The sequence below is a fragment of the Pituophis catenifer genome, unplaced genomic scaffold, assembly GCF_029215685.1.
Source record: "Pituophis catenifer annectens isolate HBS135680 unplaced genomic scaffold, rPitCat1.0.hap2 SCAF_7, whole genome shotgun sequence".
Classification (NCBI taxonomy): Eukaryota; Metazoa; Chordata; class Lepidosauria; order Squamata; family Colubridae; genus Pituophis; species Pituophis catenifer.
The window spans coordinates 22,492,178-22,517,101 of NW_027256887.1; the positions used below are offsets into that span (position 1 = coordinate 22,492,178).

Below are 24,924 nucleotides of genomic sequence, written 5' to 3' on the forward strand. Positions count from 1 at the left end.
CCCTTTGAAGCCCCGCGGCAGTTTAAACAGTTTTTTTCCCTCTAGTCATCAGCTGGGACTCAGGAGGCAGCAATAGATTGGGGATTGGACCAAATAAAAGGTAAGAATAACGTGGGTGGGGAGGGTGGCAGGGTGGGGGGGGTGAGAACCGGTTCGGTGATGTCATATCGTCACTGCTACTGGCTCGGTCAAACCGGACCGAACCAGGAGGAACCCATCACTGAATATGATACATATTTATAGGTGCTTGAGAGGTTTTAATAATTATTTTAGTGCCCTTGAGAAGCTTCATTTCCCTGAAGTTATTGTATAACTAACATTAAATTAAGCTCCATGGCTTAGGGCCTGGATATCTACGAGACCACCTTCTGCCACCGATAACCTCCCACCGGCCAATACGCTCCCACAGAGAGGGTCTCCTCAGGTTGCCGTCGGTCAAGCAATGTCGACTGGTGACCCCCAGGGGGAGAGCCTTCTCTGTGGGGGCACCTGCCCTCTGGAATGAGCTACCCACAGGGATACAAATGATCCCGGACCTCCGTACTTTCTGCCGGGCTCTGAAGACTTTCTTGTTTCAGCGAGCCGGGCTGGCTTAAGATTTTAATTGATTAATTTTATGGGTAAGGGGTTTTAAAATTGGAAAGCCAAATTGGATTTAATTATTTTTTAAATTATTTTAATTTTCATACTGTATGTATTTTAACCCTGGCTGTTCACCACCCTGAGTCCTTCGGGAGAAGGGTGGTATAAACATTAAATAAATAAATAAATAAATAAATAAATAAATAAATAAATAAATAAATAAATAAATAAATAAATGGCTGGAGGCATAGATATCTGTGACATTCATGATGTTATAAACTATGGGTGTCAAACTCAAGGCCTGCGGGCTGGATCTGGCCCGTGGGGTACTTAGATTGGGCCCTCAGGGCCGACCTGGAAACAGTGAAGGACCAGCTCGCAGTGCCTTTGCCAGTGAAAACAGAGCATGGAAGGGCAGTAGGTGGTCCTCCCAATGTTGTGGCCCGTCAGCGGCCTGTGCAGTTAGTAGCTGATTCCAACAGCAAGGAGGCTGGTGTGGTGCTGTGCCAGCAGCCTGTGCAGCTGGCACCCAAATCAGACAATGAGGAGGCTGGAGAAGACATGGTGCCTGAGGCAGGGATTCAGCCAAGGCCTTCAGAACCTCCAGAAGCTCCCATAAGTGAAGAGGAAGAAGAGGAGGAGCCTCTTCTCAATGCACGAGCGCACAGAGCTGTTAAAAGGCAGGAGTGGCTCCTCAGGAGGAGGTCTCCTCGAGAGTAAGGCTTGGGGCTAATTGGCCACTCCCCTAGCTTATTTAAGGAAGGACGACGACTGATGCAATTTGCAGGAAACAACTTCGTTCATATTCCTTTGCATCTTGATTCCAAAAACATTTGATTCAGCTCTTGTTTATCTCTTGTCAGTTTTCCTGCAAATTGCTTCTGGGCATTCTGCCAACCACAGTAAGATTACAGTTATCTGAAATACTGTGCCTCAGAATTGAGTTATTATTCTTTGGATTCTTGTCAGCTATTAATGAAATTAAATTAACAGCCCTTGTTCAGAAAAGACTGATTTAAACTGTACTTGTGTTCGAACAACTACTAAGAAAGCTCATTAGTAGTCCTTAATTAGTAAACTAAGGTTTGAATGGACTTTGTGTGTGCGGCGTTCTTTGGGGTCTGTAGCTAGGGCAGAACACCCAAGCTCCATTTTCACTGGTAGAGGGTTTGCAGGAGGCCGTCGTAGATGGCAGAACGCTCAGGCCACCAAAGGTTCCCCTAACACGAGTGACATTGAGTTGGCCATGCCCAACCTGGCCACACCCACCCAGCCCCTGGAGGTCAAACACAATCCTGATGTGGCCCTCAATGAAATCAAGTTTGACACCCCTGTTATAAAGTGATGACAAATGCATCATGATGTCATTACTTAAATGATGTGATTGTGTAATTGATTTCTGATATCTGATGCAAGAATGTAAATTGCATCATTGATACAATTATGTTAAGACCTAAGTGTAGTCATCTGTGCCTCCCATCGCCTAAGATCACCAGTAACTGGAGAATGGCTTTATGCGGTAGAAGTATTTTTCAAAATATAAACCTTCCAGTCTCAGTAGATTATTTTTAAATTAGTTGACTAAAACAAATTAAATAGGATGCAGCCTTCTGCAAAGTGTGAACTTGTAGCAGTGCCTGAATGTCCAGGAGAACCACTGGATTTCACAAGAAACCAAGGAAAGGAAGAAGCATTTTACTCTACTGTGAAATAACACCCTAATTAATTGGGAAATACATGTTTTCATAATTTGAAATAATTAATGGCATCTTCTCAGTTCATCACATTTGTCAAAATGATGCAAGTCCTTTTCCAAGTGCATGCAGTGTCATGGGGCATATTCTGAAAGGGTAGAGGTTTCATCATATGATTCATGATGATCACATGGCATGATTCCATTTTTGGTATCTGCCTTTCCTGTGGACACCATTGATAAGAACTGATCTGTTTTTTTAAAAACAAAGAGTTAGGAAAGGGTTAGCAAATACAACACAGTGCAGGGACAATTAGTTATCCAATCTTTTTCAAGGGAGGGGGGCAGGATCTTAGTTGGAGCAAAACCAAGTATTGAAATCTACAAAGCCAGGTGTGGTTGTCTGTACATCTGAGGGCAGTTACCTTTTTTCAGCCCTACAAGATAGACCAGACTAAGACCAAAGATATATAGGTCAGGATCAGAAGTGGGTTTCAGCAGGTTCTGACCAGTTCTGGAGAACCGGTAGCGGAAATTTTGAATAGTTTGGGGAACCTGTAAATACTATCTCTGACTGGCCCCACCCCCATCTATTCTCTGCCTCCCGAATCCCAGATGATCGGGATTTTGCAGTAAGCTTCCCCTGGAGTGGGGAGGGAATGGAGATTTTATAGTATCCTTCTCCTGCCATGCCCACCAAGCCACTCCCACAGAATCGATAGTAAAAAATTTTGAATCCCACCACTGGTCAGGACTACTTATATTGTATCAGCTACAATAATAGACTCTTGCAAGTCTGAATGTGCTTCCCCTCTCTGTCCATTTTCATGTGAAGTAGGGAGGGGCTTGTCTGAGATGTTTTCTCATGTTACTTCCTTGGCCTGGGCTCAGGTCCCCTTTGCCTGACCTTTGTCTTACTACAAGCTCTTCCTTCCCCGTTCAAGACCATTCCATATTTCCTCTACACATTTTAGTACACACTGGTGTGGCAAGCAAAATTTCCATGGTTAATCATTAGGTCTATGCAACCTTGTATACTCACGTAATATCTGTCTTGGTTCTCCCACACCTTTCCTTTTTTCCTTGTTTCCTTTTCTGATTTGCATTAAAAAATCACTAAATGGTAGCATGTAGCTGTAAAAATGTACTTAATTATTTGCTAGCTAGATCAGCTAGATTCCTTCGTATAATGCAAAGAACACTTTAGAATCATTACAGCTGAACTGCTTCAAGCTACTTGAAGCTAAATATATGTCACTGTTAAGGTTAACAATGTCTTGGCAAGACACAAGATGAAAGGAGAGAGTGGAAGTTAGTATATGTTATTAATTATAGGTTAATACCATTAGAGTATGATATCTAAAACAATTACTCATATTTCTGCCTTAAAACTTTTTTCTATCACAGAAGTTGTCATTTCTTTAACTTTAGAATAAATTCATTTTTTAAAGTGATATTTGTCCTGTATCTTTATAAATGAGCCTAAACAGATAGTTCATAGAAGGCTAGGTTGAAAAATTCTGGATGACTTTAGATGGCAGCAGGAAGAAATAGAAAAATTCCGGTTTTCATCTAGTAATCATATAAGAGCCAACAATGTAATAGTTAAAAGCACCAGGTTAGAAAGCAGGAGACTGTGAGTTCTAGTCCTACCTTAGGCTTGAAGCTATCTTTAAGACTTGGCCAATCACTCTCTCTCAACCAAAGTGAGAGACAAACCACCCCCAAAATGTTGCCAAAAAACTGGATAGAATTCTCCAGACTGTTGCCAGGAATCCAGACTGATTCAACAGCTATAAATAATTTGAATGTGTGCATCTCCACCAACTTTGAAAACCCTAGTTTGTTCTCATTATCTGGAATGTATCATTTCTCCCACCAACTTTCCAGAGTTGATGCCATTCATATTGTGACAGTTCTCCCAGAATTTTTATTTGGACATTTGGGATAAATGACTAAATGATTGTTCAAGTCAGCTGCACAAAAAGAAAGGTGACTTTTTTTTTTTTTAGCAAAAAGTTTCAAGCTAAGGCAGAAATGGGATGAATGAAATTCAAGTTAAAGAAAAATAAGGACTTTTAAGAGACTTTGAAATGGCCCATTCCTCTGTAATCCCAGTTTGGAACTTCCTAACAACCATGGTGTTTCATCATGCCATTGAAAAGCAGGGAGTCAAGCATGCCCATTTTTCAGGATCAGCATCTAATGCAACTTTTAATAATGCAAGGAGCAGTTTATGCATCGTAATGGAGAGGCAACACCTTCCTGTGATCATCTTCCAAAACAAATTTGCATTCATGTCTTTCAGTGGCTGCTTTTGTTTTGCAGCTTTAGATAGTGCCCACATAGTGTATGTGTAAGTCACAGTTCCAGCCTGAGAAGCCTTCTAATGGCTTATAGCCTGCTGTGCTCAAAGGCACTCATGAATGTGAGCGAGTGCATTTTCAAGAAGTGCTACATTTCTTAAAAGTTTCATTTCATCTCTGTGAAAAGCCAAAGCATCCATTCCAATTTCAACAAGTTGAGGTAAATCCTGTTTTGAAAATACAGCACCTGCTGCGCACCTGCAAATGCAGCCTCTGCTACCTCCATTTACTCTACTCTTCTTCTTGTGAATAGTATCTAATCACACTCTGCAGCATCCACCTGGTTCCCTGATCTGCGTATACTGCTGAGATTTCATTTCCTTGGACTAAAGTTTCTCTCCTTTATTCTCTCCTGCCTAAATGCCAGGCTCTACACACTGCGACACTGTTCAATATTCCTTTTTGTAAAAATACTTCCAACTGAATCTTCTATAGAATCTGCTGGTAGAATGAATTTTAAACCGCAGATAGGTTTTTGAAGCTAGATATTGATCTTCAATTATTTCTTTTTTATATGTTCACTTCTTGATATAAATGTGTGATGTATTGATTTTAAGAGGACAAAAGATTACTTTGCTGGAAACATAGGTAAACATTAACATTTCAATGCCTTGTCCAAGACATAAATAACTGTCAAAAGACATATTTCATGTTTCATTCATTCAGTGCTATTCTATGCCTAACTTGACCAAGTCCTTGAGAATTCAGCTGGACTTTATCCTAGTCGGAATATGTAGGAATGCAGCTGAAGAATACCTATGATTTTACTGATTTATATTTCCAAGCAATTGGAATTTAAAGCATTCTGATGTGCTGCAAGTATTCTTGAGGGTAAGAATGTAGTCCTGAGCAATAATTAATGAAGATTTTATAATTATAACAGAATATACAGTATATACCGGTGTGTGTGTGTGTGTGTGTGTATTTACAAGAAATATAAGAATAAACAAAATCTAATACCTAAAAAAAATCCAAGAGTATGTGCTCTGTGCCTGTAGGTCTCCCATTTGAGAAGGGACTAGAAGACCTCCAAGATCCCTTCCAAGTCTGTTATTCTGTATTCTATTCTGTAAGAAATGCAGAAGGACTTGACCTCAGATTATCATCTCTTAAATGAAGAGCTGGCAGAGCAATAAACAAAGAACGGATATAGATGAAGTCCTTAACTTTTTATTTAATCAGTTCTGCTTCCTCCTGGTCATAGGTAATGAAGAATCAAGGTATGGAAGAATCAATGGCATTTGACTTGTTACCTTCCAACACAGACATCTTAATTTCCACATCAATGTTTGAAAGTTATTTCCTCTCAATTTGTATTAAATAACTATGAAGAACTAATGCTTAACTCCTTTTTAATGAATTGCTTGATGGAAATACTCTTCCAACAGACCTGAAAGAAATACTTCTTTATCAATGTAAAAACATTTAATATTTTAACATTTAACGTTTAATTTTTTTAGTCCAGAAAAATAAGAATTCTTTTCTGAAAGTTCAAAACAATTCCACATTTTCGTTCTATGCTGCAGATATTACATTGCTGTACATGTATTTATTCTCCTGTGAAATTTTAAACTATAGCCAGAAATTATATGCAGGGTATATTGGGATTTTTTTTTTTATGGATCCAAGTAAGATAAACTTTTCTTTATGTGCTGAGGCTGAATTTATTAAATGCTTCTGGGCCAAATAGTCCCTGAGTCTGAACAGATAGATCCTTTGATGGATTAAAGAAGTTGTAATTTTGGCCATTATTCCATTTGCTTCTTGCCATTTATGATGTAGCAATAACTGTATTTTCCAATTTGATCATCTCACACTCTTTACACCAACCTTCCCCAAGTAAGTGCACTCCAGGTGTGCAATTATACAACTCCTATCTTCCTCAGTTACCATAGTAATTGTCCCATGATTTTAGTTCTAGAATGCACCAAGTTGGGTAAAGCATCAGAAATGAATAAATGTAAGTGTCTTGCATGCATTGAAAAAGCTAAAAAAATTTCCTTTGTGCTGTTGATAATCAACATTATATAAGTGGGGAAAGTATTCGCTGTATTACAGCTACATTCTTTAATTCAGAAAAAAATAAATCATAAACAAATTTTCCATCCCTTCATAAGATTGCAGCCTATAATATCTTTTTCATGCCCATGCAGTATAATAATTCTCAAGTGGTGTTTGTGTATATGACTATATTGGTTTTATATAGGCTCATGAAAATAGAAGGAATACTGTGCTGCAGAGAGAGACAGAGAGAGACACAGAGAGAGAGAACATTTATTGGCCAGATTTGCAAATAAATCATAGCTTTTAAAGGTGTCTTCATGCCTTCCCTCAAGATTTCTATGATTTACCCAGATTAAGAACATAGATTATGAATTAATCTTTCTTCCACATATAATTTAAATTATTCCCAAAGTTGCTTTATCTTACTTCTACAATATTTCTTCCTGCATTTGCTCACAGTACTATTTGATTCCATTAATTCCATATATTTATAGAGGCTCCCAATTTATTGATAGTCCTGCTGTCATAAAAAGCCAGCATAACAATGACCCAATTAATGCAAATCTGGCTTTTCTTTTCCTTGGAGAAAACATGAAAGTTGTAGAATGAAGACCATCATTATGCACATATTCCAATTCACTTCAATGGGACTTGAGCCTTTTCTGTTCAGGATTTCTACCAACATTTCTCATTAATCAAAGGTTTGCTTGAGAGGCTGTGTTTATCCTGAAGAAATCAAATAGCACAGGAAAGAAGATTAAGGTTTGATTACTTTACACCATGCTTTGAAAATAACTTCAATCTTCACTGTTGGCTTCATTTTTGTAAACTCAAAATTGCTGTTCATAAACATAGCATTAAAGAAGATGAGAAATAATCAATACTACTTAAGTGTTGATTTAGGAATGTCTAACTTTGTGAAATAATATTCTCCATATAGGAAGCCTCCAAGTCTGAAGAACCCACATCATTGTGCTCAAAACATCTTATCATATGAGTCTTGGGAAAGAGCTGATAATGACACTGTAGGAGAAACATAGAAGGTTTTGTTTCCTAACTTCCAGTAATTTTGAAGTAGGTTCCTATTGGAGACAATTACTGGTTGCTGTTTGAAGTAGTTGAAAGTCAAATATTGAATAATAATTCCCAACTAAACTGAAACAGAGAGCCAACCCAAGTACAGGACAATTCAGTTCCTGGTTATGACAGAGGAGTGCATCATTTGGCTTTCTTGGCAACCTGGAAATGGTATGTGCCACAACCTTATTCCTGGAAGGTTTTTCAGTTCCTCATCTAGCCTGCAGCTCTAGGATTTCCTCATGCATTGATAAATCCAGTCCAACCTCTTCTCCTCTCCAGAGCTGGGATTCACTTACCTTCCCTACTGGTTTGCAAATGTGAGCATGCATGTGTCCTCCTCTGTGCATGCGCACAGCCTTCCATGCATGCTCTTTGCTCGTGCATTACATCTGGGCGGGTGGGCAGAGCCTCCCACAGTCGCCATTACCAGTTTGCCCGAACCGGACATAACCGGCTGAATCCCACCACTGCTTCTCTCCTCTCCTCTCCCCTCCCCTCTCCTCTCCTTGCCTCTCCTCTTCCTCCCTCTTCTCTTTGTTTTCAGCTAAAGTACAGGTATTTATCAATTTACGACTACAACTGAGCCCAAAATTTCAGTTGCTAAGTGAGACATTTAAGTTAATTTTGCCCCACATTACGACCTTGTTTGCCACAGTTGTTAAGTGAATCACTGCAGTTGTTAATTAGTGACATGGTTGTGAAGATGATCTGGCTTCCCTATTGATTTTGCTAGTCAGAAGATTACAAAAGGTAATCACAGTATTCCAGAACACTGCAACTATCATAAATATGAGATAGTTGCCAAGCTCCTGAATTTTGATCATGTGACCATGAGGATGCTGCAACAGTCATAAGTGTGAAAAAACAGTCATAAATCACTTTTTTCAGTGCCATTGTAACTTTGAATGGTCACTAAACAAACTGTTGTAGTTCGAGGACTACCTGTAGTCACTGCCACTAGAGGTAAAAGAGTTGCAATTTCTGGAGATCTTCAAACAAAGGATCAAAAGTACTGGGGGTTGGAGGTAGAACAGGGCTTGAAATATGTTCTTGTTCTCCTCATGCAATTCTAATCAGGCAACAACATCCCACCCAACCCCCAAAAAGAAAGAATTGCTTCAGAATTACCTGCTAGTGTGGTTTGAGTAGTTCAAGGAGTACCTTAATATTCAATAGTATATAGACTGTGTTCACGTATAGTGATGTGTCCAGAGGTTTTAAATGAGCCACGAAGGTCTGGTTCATAATTCGCTGTTAATCACTGGTCTTACTTATCATTCTAAACCAGGGGTGTTAAACTCAATTTCACTGAGGGCCGCATCAGGGTTGTGTTTGGGGGGCTGGGGTGGGCGTGGCCAGCATGATGTCACTCGTGTCAGTGGCGCCTGTGGTGGCCTGAGTGCTCCACCAGCGAAAACTGGCTGCTGAGCTCTGTTTTTGGCTCTCTTCAGGTCTCTGTTACTAATATCCAGTGTAGTTTTCGTTTCTCATACAGAGATCCCGAACAATTTTACATTTGTTTCCTTTCTCTCTATTGCCCTTTCCTTGTGATGCTCTGCAACAGTCTGATCATTCAATAATACTGTGAAATAGAAAAGCTAATCTGTCTTGATGCAGGATGCCTATTCACCTAAACCCTCTTCTTCTGTTTTTAGCTTGGGTAAAGGAAGGTATGTCAATTATGGTGATTTTTCCCAACATTTGTGACAGCCCATTAACCCAAACTTTTGTTTTCTGTAAAAGCCAAAGATATAAGTCTACCAAAGAAGCCAATGTTCAGAATCAAAATGCAGGCACATTTTGCTGTCTGTGATTACAGGAGAAGGATTTCTCAGGAGTGCCTCTAGCCTGGTGGGCAGGGAGACCCTGCTGGCATCTGAGCATCCAGGAGAATAAATGACTTCAGATGCATCATAATTTGTGTTATTTCCATGATAATGTCATTTTGATTAATAGGGAGCCTCAGCAAGCAACACTAATACTAACACGGTTGTCCATTGTTAAAATTTCTGGATTGCTGTTGTAGATAATGAGGCTAAGAATGGCATTTGATCTCCAGGTTTTGTTTTCTGCTGAAATAAATCACATTTTTCATGTTTTCTCTTCCAGGTACCTGTGAGATATGATATAATGTGGCATAGGAAGCGACAGTTAATGTCTGTTGAAAGTGAAGTAATTGACTTATATCCTCCCCTGAATGTAACCAATGGGACCAACACAACATGCATCCTTTTCTATGCAACTAATTTCACACTTACCGTCAACACCACCATTCACATGAATCTAACAAATTCGACATTTCTGTCTGATGGTGTGGACACGAATTCATCTGTTTGTTCAGACACCAATGCAACGTGAGCAGGATTAAAATATTATTTCAGCACTGATCCTCTTTAATAGTAAATTAGGCAATGAGGCAGATTATCACTTTTTAAATCACAGATAACAGAGCTAAAATACTAGAAATCCATAATAGTTCAGATTAAGATTGACTGTATTAACAAGATAATTATGAAATTGTGCAGTTCTTTTTGTGCTTTTTGCATTTTAAAACAAATTTGTCTTAGAAAAATCCCAGGCTTTGTACATTTTTACATTCACTTTATTTTGTAAATGAGTATGGATATAGTCCTATAGACATTTACCTGAAGGCATTTTCTACAGCAGCGTCTACAGTTGCAGTCAAGAGGAAACAGCTTGACAAAAGTTGTACGACACAAGCTACAATTCTTTTTACATGTGCATTATGATGTCACATGCATGCTTGAAATGGAGTAGCAGCTGGGCAATATTGCTTTCAACATTTTGGAGAAACATGAAAGCTTCTGCATCTATGCATGTTTTCTACTGAACGATTGCATCTGGAAAACAGCTTTGAGTAGGCAGACTTATGGACCAACACTTCTTTTATAGTTGGGAAATTGGACTAAGGCCCCTAAAATGGCAATTTTTCTATATTAAGCCAGGAGAACAAAGCCACTAAGCCAGGGGTGTGCAATCTTCGCAACTTTAAGACCTATGAACTTGCTGGTTGGGGAATTCTGGAGGTTAAAGTCCACAGATCTTAAAGTTGCCCTCAAGAGACAAAAGTGTTAATTGTATAGTATGTGCCTAAATAACTCTCTTGTTCTGTGCTGTGCACTTCAAGAGGAGTGTGTCTAGAATTCATGGTCTGCATGAGCATTTTCCTACATAGTTTAGGAAATCCCATTATTACACTGCCCCTTAAATGAAAAGCAAAAAATATTTTTGCTGATATCTTACCCATCAATTTGTGGCCAGGCTCAAGAATGGAGTTCTTGGATTAATTCCAAAGCCTGACATAAGCCTGGTATAATTTTATAGGTGGAATCATTATAAGTGTCCATGACCCCAAAATACGATTCTTGCTTACAATCACTATGTACCCATGTAATGTATATATTTTTTGTGATGGCCATATTTGATTGTGCTAGTGTTTGCTGCCAAAACCACAGAAGCAGCCATTTTAGGTGACCTTTTAATCCAAAATGACGCAACCAAGATAATTAGCTGATTTTTGTGGGACCACATCTTCTGAAAAATTCTCTCACAGTGCATCCCCCAAATTGAAAATGAGCAAAATTCTTCAGGCTTGATTTAAGTTGTGACCAGCAGCTACGAGGAAAAGTAAAGAATGTTTACATAATCATGAGAGAGTTGTATTGAAGAACATCATGCTATTACACTGGCATCCTGTCCCTACAGAGTCCCTACAGAATGTCCCAGAATTCCCAACTAGACAGTTAGGAAAGAATTCTAGTTCCAACATATCTGGGGCATGGCAAACTGGGAAAGCAAAGCAGCCACTGACAATGAATGTGTGGTCCTTTACCAATTCCAGCCCACATAAACATGGACATATCATAAGAAATTATGAGTATCTTATTAGAAAAGTAACAAAGAAAAACATTCACACTACAATATAGCAGACTTTCTAATGCCATTATGTTCAAAATATTCTGAGGCAGGGGTGAAATGCTCCCAGTTTGGACCGGATCGCCCTATCAGGTAGTGATGGAGGCGGGTGGTTCAGAGAACTGGTAGCAAAAATCCCTGCCCCCCCCCCATGCCCAGCTGAGCTGCGCGATCAACAGAGGCTTTTTTATTTTATTTTAAAAGCATTTTTTCTACAACCTCTTTGGCTGAAAAAGTGCTTTTAAAAGTTAAAAAAAAAGCCTCTGATGATCGTGCAGCTCAGCTGGGATCGTCAACGGCTTTTAAAAATATTTTTTCTACAACCTCTTCAGAGGTTGTAGAAAAAATACTTTTAAAAGCCTCTGATGATCCCAGCTGAGTTGCCTGATCAGCAGAAGCTTTTAAAAGAAAAAGAGCCTCTGCCGAACAGGCAACTCAGCTGGGATCGTCAGAGGCTTTTGAAAGCATTTTTTTACAACCTCTTTGCCAAAGAGATTGTAGAAAAAATGGTTTTAAAAGTTTTTTTAAAAAATGGCCACGGCCCCATTACCCCCGAAGCCACACCCACAGAACCGGTAGTAACAAATTTTAGATTTCACCACTGTTCTGAGGGTGTTAGGACTAGGGAGGAGAGTTGAAAGAATTATATATCTGGAAAATCACTTTTCAAAACAATTCTCTTTAAAAAATGCTTTTTAAAAAAAACTTCTATACAAGTTAAAATGAATAGCCCATTTTCCTATTTCTCATATTAACTCAAAAATGCATTTTATTTCTTGATGCCCACGACTGAAGAACATAACTACTCTTTTAATTTATATCAATCTTCCCCAGCCTGCCATTCTCAGATTTGTAGAAATACAAAGTCAGTTAGTAAAGGCCTGATGACTAGAAAATGCCTAATTGTGGGGAAATGCTTTTTTTAAAAAATGTCTATACAAGTTAAAATACAAAGGCTAGGTCTTCTTATATACAGTATTCCTTTCTTTCATATCCAAAACACTTATGTATGATACTTCTCCATGTACACTCCACTCTGCCATGCTCTAATTTTTATTCTTTACTCTCATTCTATGAGACAATTCTTTAATTGTAATCTTATTCCAGGAAGCCTTTGGCAGATTTACATTCAAGTGAATTCTTAAGAGTTGTTGTAGAGTCCAGTTCAATTTATAGCTTATCCACTTTTGTTTGCCAAGAAAAGAAGAGATTCTCCTATCTGGAGACTTCTATGTATTATTTCTCTATATTTACTATCAATATATAGTATATATTCACTATATATATTATTGCTAAAATACTTCCCTATGTGTTATTTCCTTATATTTACTGGTTCATTATCCAGGTTTTATTTGAAAATAAACTGTTAACATTTTTTTTTCTCTCTATCAGGTTGTCATTAAAATACACCAACCTGGAGAATGAGAAGATTGACATCAAGACCCTGGAAATAAGGTAGTTCGGAAGAATGTTGTAAAACTGCAGATAAGGTTTATTATTTTTTCTTTATATATAGAATATATATATATATATATATATATATATATATATATATATATATATATATATATATATATATTGTGTGTGTGTGTGTGTGTGTGTGTGTATACACACATGTATGTATATACTTGTGGCTCAGAGGTTAATACAACTGACTAACATGCAGGCAGCCCAAGTTCGAATACAGTGTGTGTATACATACATGTATGCATACATACACACACACACATGTCAGCACTTCAACCTGCATTTACTCTAGTGCTGACATAAGAAGGAGAAGAGGGGGGGGCAGCTGGCAAGAGGACGATATTGAAACCTGACAACACACATATATGAGAGGTAGGATCCAAAGTACTGTAAAATGTATTCCTTAAGCCTACAGGATTCAGGTTTTTTTAATATGGAAATCCCCCCCACCCCCCCGTGCTGAGGGAAACAGTAGACTACTTTTGAAAGCAAAATGATTTTCTGGAACATTTAGGGGACATGGGATGATAGGTCACTAGTTCAAAAAGAAAAAAAAAGTCCTGAAGTTTTGCTAGGTCAGCAGTAGGCATCTTTCGCCTGTTAGAGGATCAATTTTGTTTCTCAGTCCAGGCAATTAGCTTCTATCTGCTTTCTTTGAATCATATATTATGCATCACTGAGACAATTTCACATCTCAATAGATGCATTATGAATGAATGTATATTATTAGAACAGGAAAGCAACAAAATCCAGATGGGCATATGCACCACCTTATTACTGTCTCTCCCATTTATTTTGGAAGCAATTACAAAGTGAACTGATCTTCCCCCCTCAAAAAAATAATTAAATATCAGCTAGGGATAATTTAGAGTAGCATTGCTCAATCTTAGCAATTTAAGAAATCCAGCATCTTAAGATGTCTGGATTTCAACTTCCAAAATGTGTCTTCATGTTTTGCTAGGCTTCTTTCCATCTCTTTTGGCTGCCTAAAAATAATATTGCTCCATTTTCTCTTGAAATAAAGGGGAATATTATGGAGATGCTTCAAGTCTAGCCAACATTTTCAGATTTTGCCATTTAAATCTACTGACTTGCTTCTCCATCCTACAGCTCTGCATGCCTCATTTACACTTTTTCATATTATTTCCCATTATGTAGTGATGTATTATTAGATGTGTCTTTACTGACAAATCTGTATTGTTGCATGGCTAGATTATGTCATTTTAGATTGTTCCTATCTATCGTCTAGGTTCCCATTTATTTACCTGTTGTTTGCTGGTCAACCAACTCAGATAGTCAAAACAGAAACAAGTGTATAAATCACAGCAACCCCAATCAAGACAAAACCCAGCAAATCCTTCTCCCTTGTATCAAACAACTGGTGAAGTTACTGGTTTAGTAAAGTAGTGGTTGCAGGAAGAACAAACAAGTTCAGTGAATACCACTTTAGAATCAAAGTGATATGAACACACAAAGTTTAACTGCTAAGTGTGAATATGTCTGTAGTAGCACAGCTAGGACCAGATTATATTTATTCATTTTTTAAAATGATCCTTCTGAGGAAGGAATTACTTCACCTGAAGTTGGCCGCACACATTCTGGATCTTCAATCCTGCCTAAACTAATGGCTTAACAAATCAGTTGTACAGCACTGTAGGGAAAATACAGTTCGCTATTGAGGTCAAACTGGAATGACTGGAAAACAATTTATTACAAATAATAAAGACTATCTTGGGAATGAATGAATAGAACAACACAGACAATGAATTTAAATTAAAAAACTTAAATCTTTTGCCACATGGTTCAGGGTACTATTATTAACAAGACAGCCAAGGGACCACAACACTTAGCAATGTTAAAATGCAACAGTGATATTTTCCACTAGAACAGCCTCTAGCAGACCAGCTAATGAAACACTTGCAAGTAATATAGAATTTAAGAATTCTGATAAAAAAAAAAACTTCCTAAGAAAATGTTAAGTTATAATAAAAATTGTGAGCTGCAAGCAGGCCAAACTACAACATTAATATTGATGGGAACTCCATGTTTATCTTGCAGCTATTGCAGAAATCCTCCTGATTAGACACACTTATACAATCTCTTCCTTATTTAAATTATTTCTTAAATGATTATTAACAGACTTCCAACTCCAACAGACAAATATTCCCAAAGAGGGGAAATATTGCAACAGTTGAACTGTGAAAGGAAATTCATACTTATAGGAGTATAAGATGCTCTCCTAAACATATTACTTTAGATGTTCACTCTACTGCTATTTCCCTAAATAACAAGAAATTTCAGGATATCAATTTAGGAAATAGGTTTACTGTATCTAATCAGGAAAAAGGAATGCTCTGAATAGCTAGTTCAGATCTAGTAATCAACTAAACTTCTGCAGCTCAGATTTGGTAGCTTTAGACTCAACTGGAGACTTCTTTCTCAACTGTCTTCTTGATTTTTGAACTGGAAATGCTAGGGAGTAATTCTTGAATCTTGTCTGTTTCTGTTATCCCAATCACTAATGAAGACAAAGGTCGAAGCTGAAGTTGAACTGGCTATTACTGTATATTAAACATAAGCTAGGAAGACAAAGAGAGAGAGAGAGAGAGAGAGAGGGAGAGGGAGAGGGAGAGAAAATGAAATATTGGTATATTGGTATTCCTGGACAGATTACAATAGCCTAGCAAAGTCATTTATTAATTAATCTCCAAGGTCCTCTTAAGTCTATGAAAGAAGTTAATTTCCTACACTGTTTTTGTGATCCAATTTTTGATGTGTGGGAACATATTCAGAGATATCCTGCTGCCACACTCAGATATACATATTTTTATCTTTCAATGAATGTAGCAATGTTCTTCTAAAAGTCCCTTTTTCTAGGTAATAAAAGTCTCTTCTTCTCACACATACACCCAAAGAAAATAAACATACCTCTTTTGGGGATTGCTCTCATTCAGAAAAGTAGCCAAATCCAATTGTTTACAATTTTTATGTGAGTATATATTTAAAAGAACAAGAAATCCTTGGAATCTATTTGTCAAATAAAATCAGTGGTGCTAATAGACACTTTGAGACCTTCTACATCTACCTTTTCTTTCGGGGACTTCCGGTTTGGTTCCCATCACCGAAAGACGGTCTTTCTTCAGACCGCCAGCCCCGTTGCCTGTTAGAGCCGCTTCGAACAAGGAGAAGCGGCTCGGAAAATTCCAAATCCTTCAGGAATCGTGAATAGAGCTGGCGAGAGTCAGGTAGAGCCCCTGTGAAGCCCCCAGATAGCACTTCCTTTTCTCATCCACATGGTTTATTAGGAAGTTAGCACTTTTTCATAGACAAACATTAAAAAGTAAAACAAAACAAAACAATGAAACATCAGCGGGCTGTTGGACACACAGTTTAAATAATAAGACTAAAAGTTGATCTGGTTATTTCTCTCATCACATACCACTTTCTCTCTGTGTATGCATGTGTCATTTGATACTTTCTTTGAATACATGGCCCTACCTTTCGTCCCCGAGATGTGACTTTCATCTTGTGTTTTTACCTCCAAATGTTTCAAGTGTATCTGTATCTAATCTTATTTTCTGATGCTTTTGATTCTTTTTCTGTGATGATCTCAGAATGACTCTTTGTCATGTTTTGTTCCTCTCTAGATTCTTGATGACCAACATGTTCTACACTGGCTCTTCAAAGAATTGGTTCACTTTAGATTTTATTCATATTCTGCAAGATAACAGGGATGCTGAAGATGAACCTGCTATATTTAATGTCTCAACTATCTATGGCCCTGCGGAGTACTCATTTCATTGCCCTTTGGTGGGCACAGAGAACCACTATGATGTAATACTAATTCCAGCTAACGAGAAAGCTAAAAACTGGAAAATTGATATTTCTGATTTCCAAGTGAGTACCTATCATTATTTAAGAAACAATACCAAGAGCTCTAACTTGGGGTTCCAAGGAACTGAAACTTAATACCATCTATGCTTTTTCTCCAATCATATGTGAAAGTTTTAAAAAAACTTAAAAACTTAAAAAATTTAAATGCCTTGCTCATGTTTTGTCTTATCCAGTAAGACAAGGATAAAAATATATTTCATATCCAAGGGAATTGAAGAAGTAAGGGACACAAGAAGTGCAGGGCTGAGTATTTTGGAGAGGTGGAATTTGGAAAACTTTCATTTTTAAGCGGTTATATTTGGAGATATATTGTTATGGCCTGGCTGATGAGGAGGATGGAGAGGCAAGAGCACCTAGAGACAACCATCTTGGTGAGGATTTTTCCAGTAGTAGTGGAAGTAATTAGTCCACTCCAGTTGAGATAGTCCCAGCAAATTCCCAGGGCCCCTTGCCTGCACCTAATGGCAACATCTCAGATTTTATCCAGCCAAACCAGAGAGCAGAACTCCATAGAGTGGAGAAACTTCCAAGAAGCAAGCCAATAGAAGAGCCAATGCTGTAGAATAAACTTAAACAACTATGTCCCAAAAGCTTCTTCAGCTCTGGCAATTTTCTGGTTTTTCTGTGAAGATGTTTCACTTTTCATCCAAGCTGAAACTTCTTGGATGAGATGCGAAACATCTTCAAAAAAAACCCAGAAAGTCCAGTTGCCTCTTTAAAAAGCATCTTTGGGACAACCATGGCCTGGATGACTGAGAATCTCCATAGACATTCCACAACTATATATTGTGTGGAAGTTGAAATTGGCTTATTGATTGTCCTGACTTCCTGAGAGAAAATGCTGAAAGCAACATTCCAAGCATCATCTCTGTGGTATTTACCTTACCATGAACTCTGAATACCACTTCCCTGTGCCTCTAGTCATTTCCTTTGGATTTGTCCCTTGTTTATTGGATTCCTGGTCTTGACCTTGCCAAGTCTTTGAACATGTTTCAGTTGCCATCTTGAGATATAATGAAAAGGACTCTTTGCTTCTAAATGTTCTGCTTCAGGTTGCATATCCCTGGACTGTGTCAGGCATCCAACTTGCTATGTTGGCTGGCAGCCTGCAGTGCCAGCACAATGTGTAAATTTGGTCTGTCCACCATCTCAAGTCAGATGGAAACTGTAAAATCTGTTTTCAACCATCATGGTTATACTGTATAGGACTTCAAAGGTCAAAAGAAGGGAACTCCCATACACTCCAGCCTGCAATAATTGAAATATTATGATGACTAGCAATTGTAAAAACAGTATATGAAATACATACAATAAAAGTGTACTTCCCTTCCCATCATAATATACAACTGTAACTCTAACTAGAATGTCTATCTTCCTGTTAATGCCAGACTAGTTATTTGTGTGCTACATAGCATGCAACTACATATTTTCCCCATTTAATTGCAAATGACAGAAGGGAACATTAAGTTTTACTGGAACATATCTCACTCCTTCCCAGCATACTTGGTCAAAATTGCACACAGATGCATGCACGCGCGCGTGCACACACACACACACACACACACACACACACACACACACAAATGGCTAGGGCCCATCCTGCATACTAAAAGGCCATGTTGCATCCATTTTTGTTACTTTTTGGTAATGTCAAAGATCCTAGTGGATGGGAGATAATTAGGCTAGGTAAAATCATGGGAAAAATGCTAAAAGAAGGCAAGGCATTGTCCATTAAATCTCGATAAGATTGAGTTTGGCTTGAGGGCATTTTTTTCTTTTCCAGCTGTAGACATTGTAGGAGGAGAGCTGTGTTACTCTATGATAGCCAATAATCAAAGTTGATAGGATGTTTTCAGAATAAATTTCATTGAAGAGCATAAGCTTTCATAAGCTACAATTCACTTCTTCAGAAACTTGAGGTGACTAATGTAGGAATTAAATTAAGATAAGGTGGGGAGAGGAATTCAAATGAAGAGAATGTGCTTATGTCATAGAGGTTACATGTGAGACAAATTTCAAGTATCTTTATTAATTAAAAATTGCAATGCATTAAAAGCCCATTGGGATCCTTAGACCTGCTAGGATTGTTTTAAAGTAGCCATTTTGGAAAAAAAAAAAAAAGAAATATGAGTAGTCCAAACAAAGTAGAGATTGTTAAACTCATATGCATCAAAAGATTTCAGCTATCTCATAAGGTCTCAGCTAACAAATTACATGAAAGCATTTTAAAAATCACGATTTAGCTTCAGAATAATAGAGACAGACTATGATGAATATTAGACCTGGAAACCTTGTCTAAAGATTTTGATCGAAAGATATAAGAGAAGAAAGTGGGTTTATGTTTTTTCCAGGTTTGCCCATCAATAAACTGCAGGGAGTTTCATCTTTACCTTCTTGTTAGAATATAACTACCATATTTACATCTCAAAGTGATGCCAAAGCTTGGGAAAAAAGGTAGCTGAGGGCAGACATCAAAGCAGGTATTGTTAAAGCCAAACCAGAGATGTTAAGGTAATGAAGCTTCCATACTGAGTAGGAGTCAAAAAGAAGCCAAATAGTTTTTGTTGTTGTTGCAGTTGTTGGCAAGATTAATAGTGCAGCAATACCTGTAAATGTAGCCCATTCAGTCCTCTTTAGATAAAGTGCTTACTGACATCAAAGCCTTTAATATGTTTCATGCACTTTTAACTCGAAACGCAGCATCTAGTATGTTTTATTTAATTCCCATTCACTGGTCTGTGTGACCTAAAATACAGATAACAGATAACCTTTAATAATAATAATTAATACAGATAACCTTTCTTTTTTTTCCCCATTGAAATTATATTCTTTCTTTAATGAAAGATTGTCTTCCTCTTTTTCTTTCTTTGTGATGTATGCGTATGTGCTTGAGACAGAGACAGATAGAGACAGAAATTTTCTTTGCAAGCTCTTTGGAAGAGCTTTATAGCTCCTGCTGCCTTAAGAAAGTTCAAAACATTCTTAAAGATCCATCTCATCCTGGGCACCCTTTTTTTTGAACTATTACCATCTGGCAGTTGGTACAGGATAATAAAAACAAGGACAAATAGGCTGAAAAACAGCTTCTATCCCAGGGCAGTAACTCTGAATAGAATTGAATATTGAATAGAGCAATATTAATGCAATATCGGTTTTCAATTCAATTGAATGTGAAGGATGTGTGTTTGTGTTTTATTTTTATAATTATAATGTACACTGAAGATGGCATTTAATTTCATTGTACGAGGTGCAATGACAATAAAGTAAACTAAACTAAACTAAAGTAAACTAACCAATGATTTCCAGTTTACATTCACTCCATGCCTAAAATACATACTATACATAGACTCCTTCTCCAAAACTGCCATCCTACTTGGTTCCAATGCAGCAGCAAGAACAAAACAAGCTATATGATGGCAATGAGATTGTTGAGCCAAAATAAGGATCCTATCTTATTTCTGTTTGAATGAAATCAGAATCAAGAATTATAATGGGAATGTTTAATGGCATTTCATCATAGGTCCAAACTGCCTTCCCAAAATACACATAAGCAGCACAGGTAATAAGATAAAATTCTCTGGGACACAACAAAATAATGACCTACACGTTGAATAATAGCCTCTCTAGCACTTGTTTCTGGATACATCCCAGTAGAAAGAGCTGAAGCTATTACAAAACTGTGCCACCAAGGCCCAACTCTAGCAGATAACCTAGGAATATATCAGTGGTATCAAAAGCTCCAAGAGACCCAGAGAATTATTAGGGTTACTCTCCCCATCTAGTTCCAGTGTAGGACAATCACTAAAAGAAAAATCAATTATTATCAAGGAGACAATCCCACCTGCTGATTTCATCAGGCAAGAATGGTAAGGAATAAGCAAAGGAATTCTCATGTCTCTACGTACAGTAACTGTCCACATCCTTAAGATCTACAAGATAAAAACAATCCACATGCATGGAATGAACAATTGCCAAGATCATCTTCTTGGCTATCTGAAATCCACATTGTACACTGATCGCTCTATCAGAATTGAATATGCATAAGAATATGCATAAGAGCACCAGCGTGCCTACTGTCCCTATCCTAATGTTCCCTTTAATTGTATTCATTTTATGCATTCAATTCATGCTTATACACACACACACACACACACACATATATATACATATATACATATATACATACATACATGCATATATACTATCTAATATGTGCTCGAAAAAATAAAATAAATAAATAAAAATAAAAAATAAATCTGCAAATAATAATGAAAACTGCTCCAAGTATTCATTTGAATATCCCATTTTCTCTGCCCTAGCACTTTCAAGGAGAGCATACATATGATCTAGAAAAATATTAATGGCTTATGCTGTGCAAATGCAACAGAAATAACGAAGTAAGCCTTCTTTGCTTCATCTTCTGTTCCAGAGTTGGAATTCAATGACTGATTCCATTTCTATCCAATAAGCATTATTATTATGCTTTTCAACTTGTATATCATGATGTACAAAATTAAGACCACCATCCATTTACTCCGTTCTCATTAAAATGTCAGATCAGACTGGCTTCATGATTTTAAAAAAAGTGATTAGTGCCTCCTTACAGCTGGGATGTGTGCTTCACATATACTGTACACACCCATACACAGTCATTGCCTAAATGACCTGTACTAAAGCAACCTTCCCTTGAGCCAGAAACTATGTGCCTTTATAATCCAATCTCAAAAATTCCATTTCTGGGAAACATGATTGACTTCAGGTGCATCTGCATGCTAACAATTATCTGGGCATGTTTCAATTAGTTACATCACATCTTGACTAATGAAAAGTGTTTTATGTTGGGAATTGCTATGACTTATGTTCTTGCATCAGAGATCCAGCCATTTAATGGCAGCATGCAATCATTTTGGGGTTATCTTCGGCTGTTAACCAGTGCAAGATACAAGGAAGGAAAAAGCTGTGCTGGTTAAGTATTTTACTAAATACAATTAAACATGTTGGTGTCATCCCTGAAAAGCCTAAAGAGTCCAAGAGAGGGATTCTCTCCCCTTCTATGAGTCTGGTTGTAAATGAAGATCTGTAGAAATGGCCCTTTTGATAATTTCCTACTATCAAAGAGTCACTTATCTTACATGTGAAAGAAAGCTGTTAAGGTTGCATTTGGAAGGACATCTTCTAAGTATGAATTCATTTTAATTTTTCACTTTTAAAAACTTCCAGTTCTGTATTTCAATTCTTTTTTTCAGTTGCTTTGGGATCTCCAAAATAGAAATGCAACATGTTGAACCAGATATTTGGATGACTCATTTTTCTTCTTCTTTTGCAGATCCAAGCTTTCAATATTGAAAACAATGTGTTTTCCTACGCAAGCGACTGCACATCATTTTTTACACCTGGAATTTGGATGGGTCTGGTCACCTCCCTAATTTTATTATTGATCCTTACCTATGGAATCCACATGATTATGAATCTTACCACCAACAGTAGATTTGATGACCCCAAAGGTCCAGCTCTTTCAGTCCCTCAAACAGAGTAACTACAAAATTGTAGTTTGGAAGAGTGTAGTTTCTCTGCCATTGGCTGGGCTATCTAAAGCTGTTGAGTTAGCTGAGTTTAATAAGTCCAGGGCTTCTGAGGGTATCAGTTAATTTATACTTGCTATGGGAGGAATCATATGCAAAGAATTAAAAATATGAGTTGCTTTGAAAAATGTGGGTTTTTTTATATAGGACACAATACAGTAATACTTCTGCCATCCTTCATTCTCCTCTTAATAATTATCAAAATTAAAATTTTGAGGCAAATCTGAGATTATTCATAGTTGTTGCCAATTATTAAAGAGATCAGTCTCTAGTGTCAGCTTTATAAATGGAATTTTTAAAACCTGTTATGCAGGTATTTAAGAAATGATTTAAGCAAGGTCTTATTAAGAAAATGTACATTGAGATTAAAAATTCATCCTAAACACATTTTAACAGAAAAGTAAGATCTATATTTTTTTAAAAAAACAAACACTTTCTTATATCTTTTTAAATATAACATTCATGTCTAATGTTGTGATCAGATGAAATAGAGGAAATACTGCTAATTTCCTTTTTTTTAAAAAATACTGGGTATTAAAGCTCCTGTTATGAAAATATATTCCTAACTGCAGATTCCAAGGTTGCTTTTTCTAATCATTTTATTGGAGTGTTTTGCAGCCCAAATAATGATATGAATTTGAGGCACAGTCATATCCAAACTGCACATTTTGTACTGCTGAAAAAGAAATGAAGATAATTGTGTAACTATCACTTAACAATTATTTTTTTCACTTGCCACTTTTTATTCAGATGTGAGACTACTATGAATGGGGTTTAAAATGATGACTAACTAGTTGGCAGTTATTTATTTATTTATTTATTTATTTATTTATTTATTTATTTATTTATTTATTTATTTTATCATATTTGTATACCGCTCTACTCCCGGAGGACTCAGGGCGGTGAACAGCCAAGATAAAAATACAAATAACATGCAAAAGTTAAAAACTATTAAAAATAGATTAAATAATTTGGGCTCAAAAAACAAGTTTAAGACATCCAATTTATGTAAAACATTTAAAACCCAATTTAAAAGGGAGAGTTAGGCCAGACCAGCCTGTTGGAATAAAAACATTTTTAGGGCGTGGCAGAAGATGCGTAAGTCTTGGATCCTCCGTACCTCTGGGGGGAGCTCGTTCCAGATGGCAGGTACCCCCACAGAGAAGGCTCTCCCCCTGGGGACCACCAGTCGACATTGTTTGGCTGACGGCACCCTGAGGAACCCCTCTCTATGGGAGCGAACTGGTCGGTGAGAGGCTACTGGTGGCAGAAGGCAGTCTCGTAAGTACTCTGGTCCTGAGCCATGGAGCGCTCTAAAGGTGGTAACCAAAACCTTGAAGCGCACCCGGAAGACCACTGGGAGCCAGTGCAGCTCGCGCAGGAGGGGGGTCACATGGGAGCGCCACGTCGCTCCCGTCACCACCCACGCGGCCGCATTCTGGACCAGTTGGAGCCTCTGGGTGCTCCTCAAGGGGACCCCCATGTAGAGAGCATTGCAATAGTCCAGGCGTGAGGTGACAAGGGCATGAGTGACCGTGCGTAACAAGTCCCGATCCAGAAAGGGACGCAACTGGCGAATCAGGCGAACCTGATAAAAAGTCCTCCTGGCCACGGCTGCCATATGCTCTTCTAAAGACAGCCGTGAGTCCAGGAGGACGTCCAAGTTGCGAACCCCATCTGTGGGGGCCAACGACTCGCCCCCAATAGTCAGTGATGGCGCCAACTGACTATATCGGGACGTCGGAAACCACAGCCACTCGGTCTTGGATGGGTTGAGCCTGAGTCTGTTCCTCCCCATCCAGATCCGTACGGCCTCCAGGCACCAGGACATCACCTCGAGGGCATCATTGGGGTGGTCTGGGGTGGAGATGTACAGCTGGGTGTCATCAGCGTACTGATGGTACTTCTCCCCAAAACCATGGATGATCTCACCCAGCGGCTTCACATAAATGTTGAACAGAAGGGGCAAGAGGACCGATTCTTGCGGCACCCCACATACAAGGGGCCTCGGGGTCGACCTTTGCCCCCCTGTCAACACAGACTGCGACCGGTCGGAGAGAAAAGAGGAGAATGACTGTAAAACAGTGCCCCCCACCCCCAACCCTTCCAACTGGTGCAGCATGATACCATGGTCGATGGTATCAAAAGCCGCTGAGAGGTCTAATAGGACCAGGACAGAGGAGCAGCCCCTGTCCCGAGCCCTCCAGAGATCATCAACCAATGCGACCAATGCCGTTTCCGTGCTGTACCCGGGCCTGAAGCCTGACTGGAACGGATCTAGATAAGTCGATTCATCCAGGTACTGAGGCAGCTGTCGTGC

General features: G+C 38.2%; 1 protein-coding gene across 1 annotated transcript in view; it reads left to right on the forward strand.

Moving 5' to 3' along the window:
• Window positions 1–22,558, forward strand: part of LOC139319704 (V-type proton ATPase subunit S1-like) — a 72,707-nt gene extending 50,149 nt beyond the window's left edge. Inside the window, exons 7-10 of the mRNA XM_070947670.1 lie at window positions 9,835–10,079; window positions 13,054–13,116; window positions 16,776–17,025; window positions 22,349–22,558. Of these exons, the coding sequence (XP_070803771.1) occupies window positions 9,835–10,079; window positions 13,054–13,116; window positions 16,776–17,025; window positions 22,349–22,558 (768 nt within the window). The remainder of the gene's footprint in view (window positions 1–9,834; window positions 10,080–13,053; window positions 13,117–16,775; window positions 17,026–22,348) is intronic.
• Window positions 22,559–24,924: the final 2,366 nt, after the last annotated feature.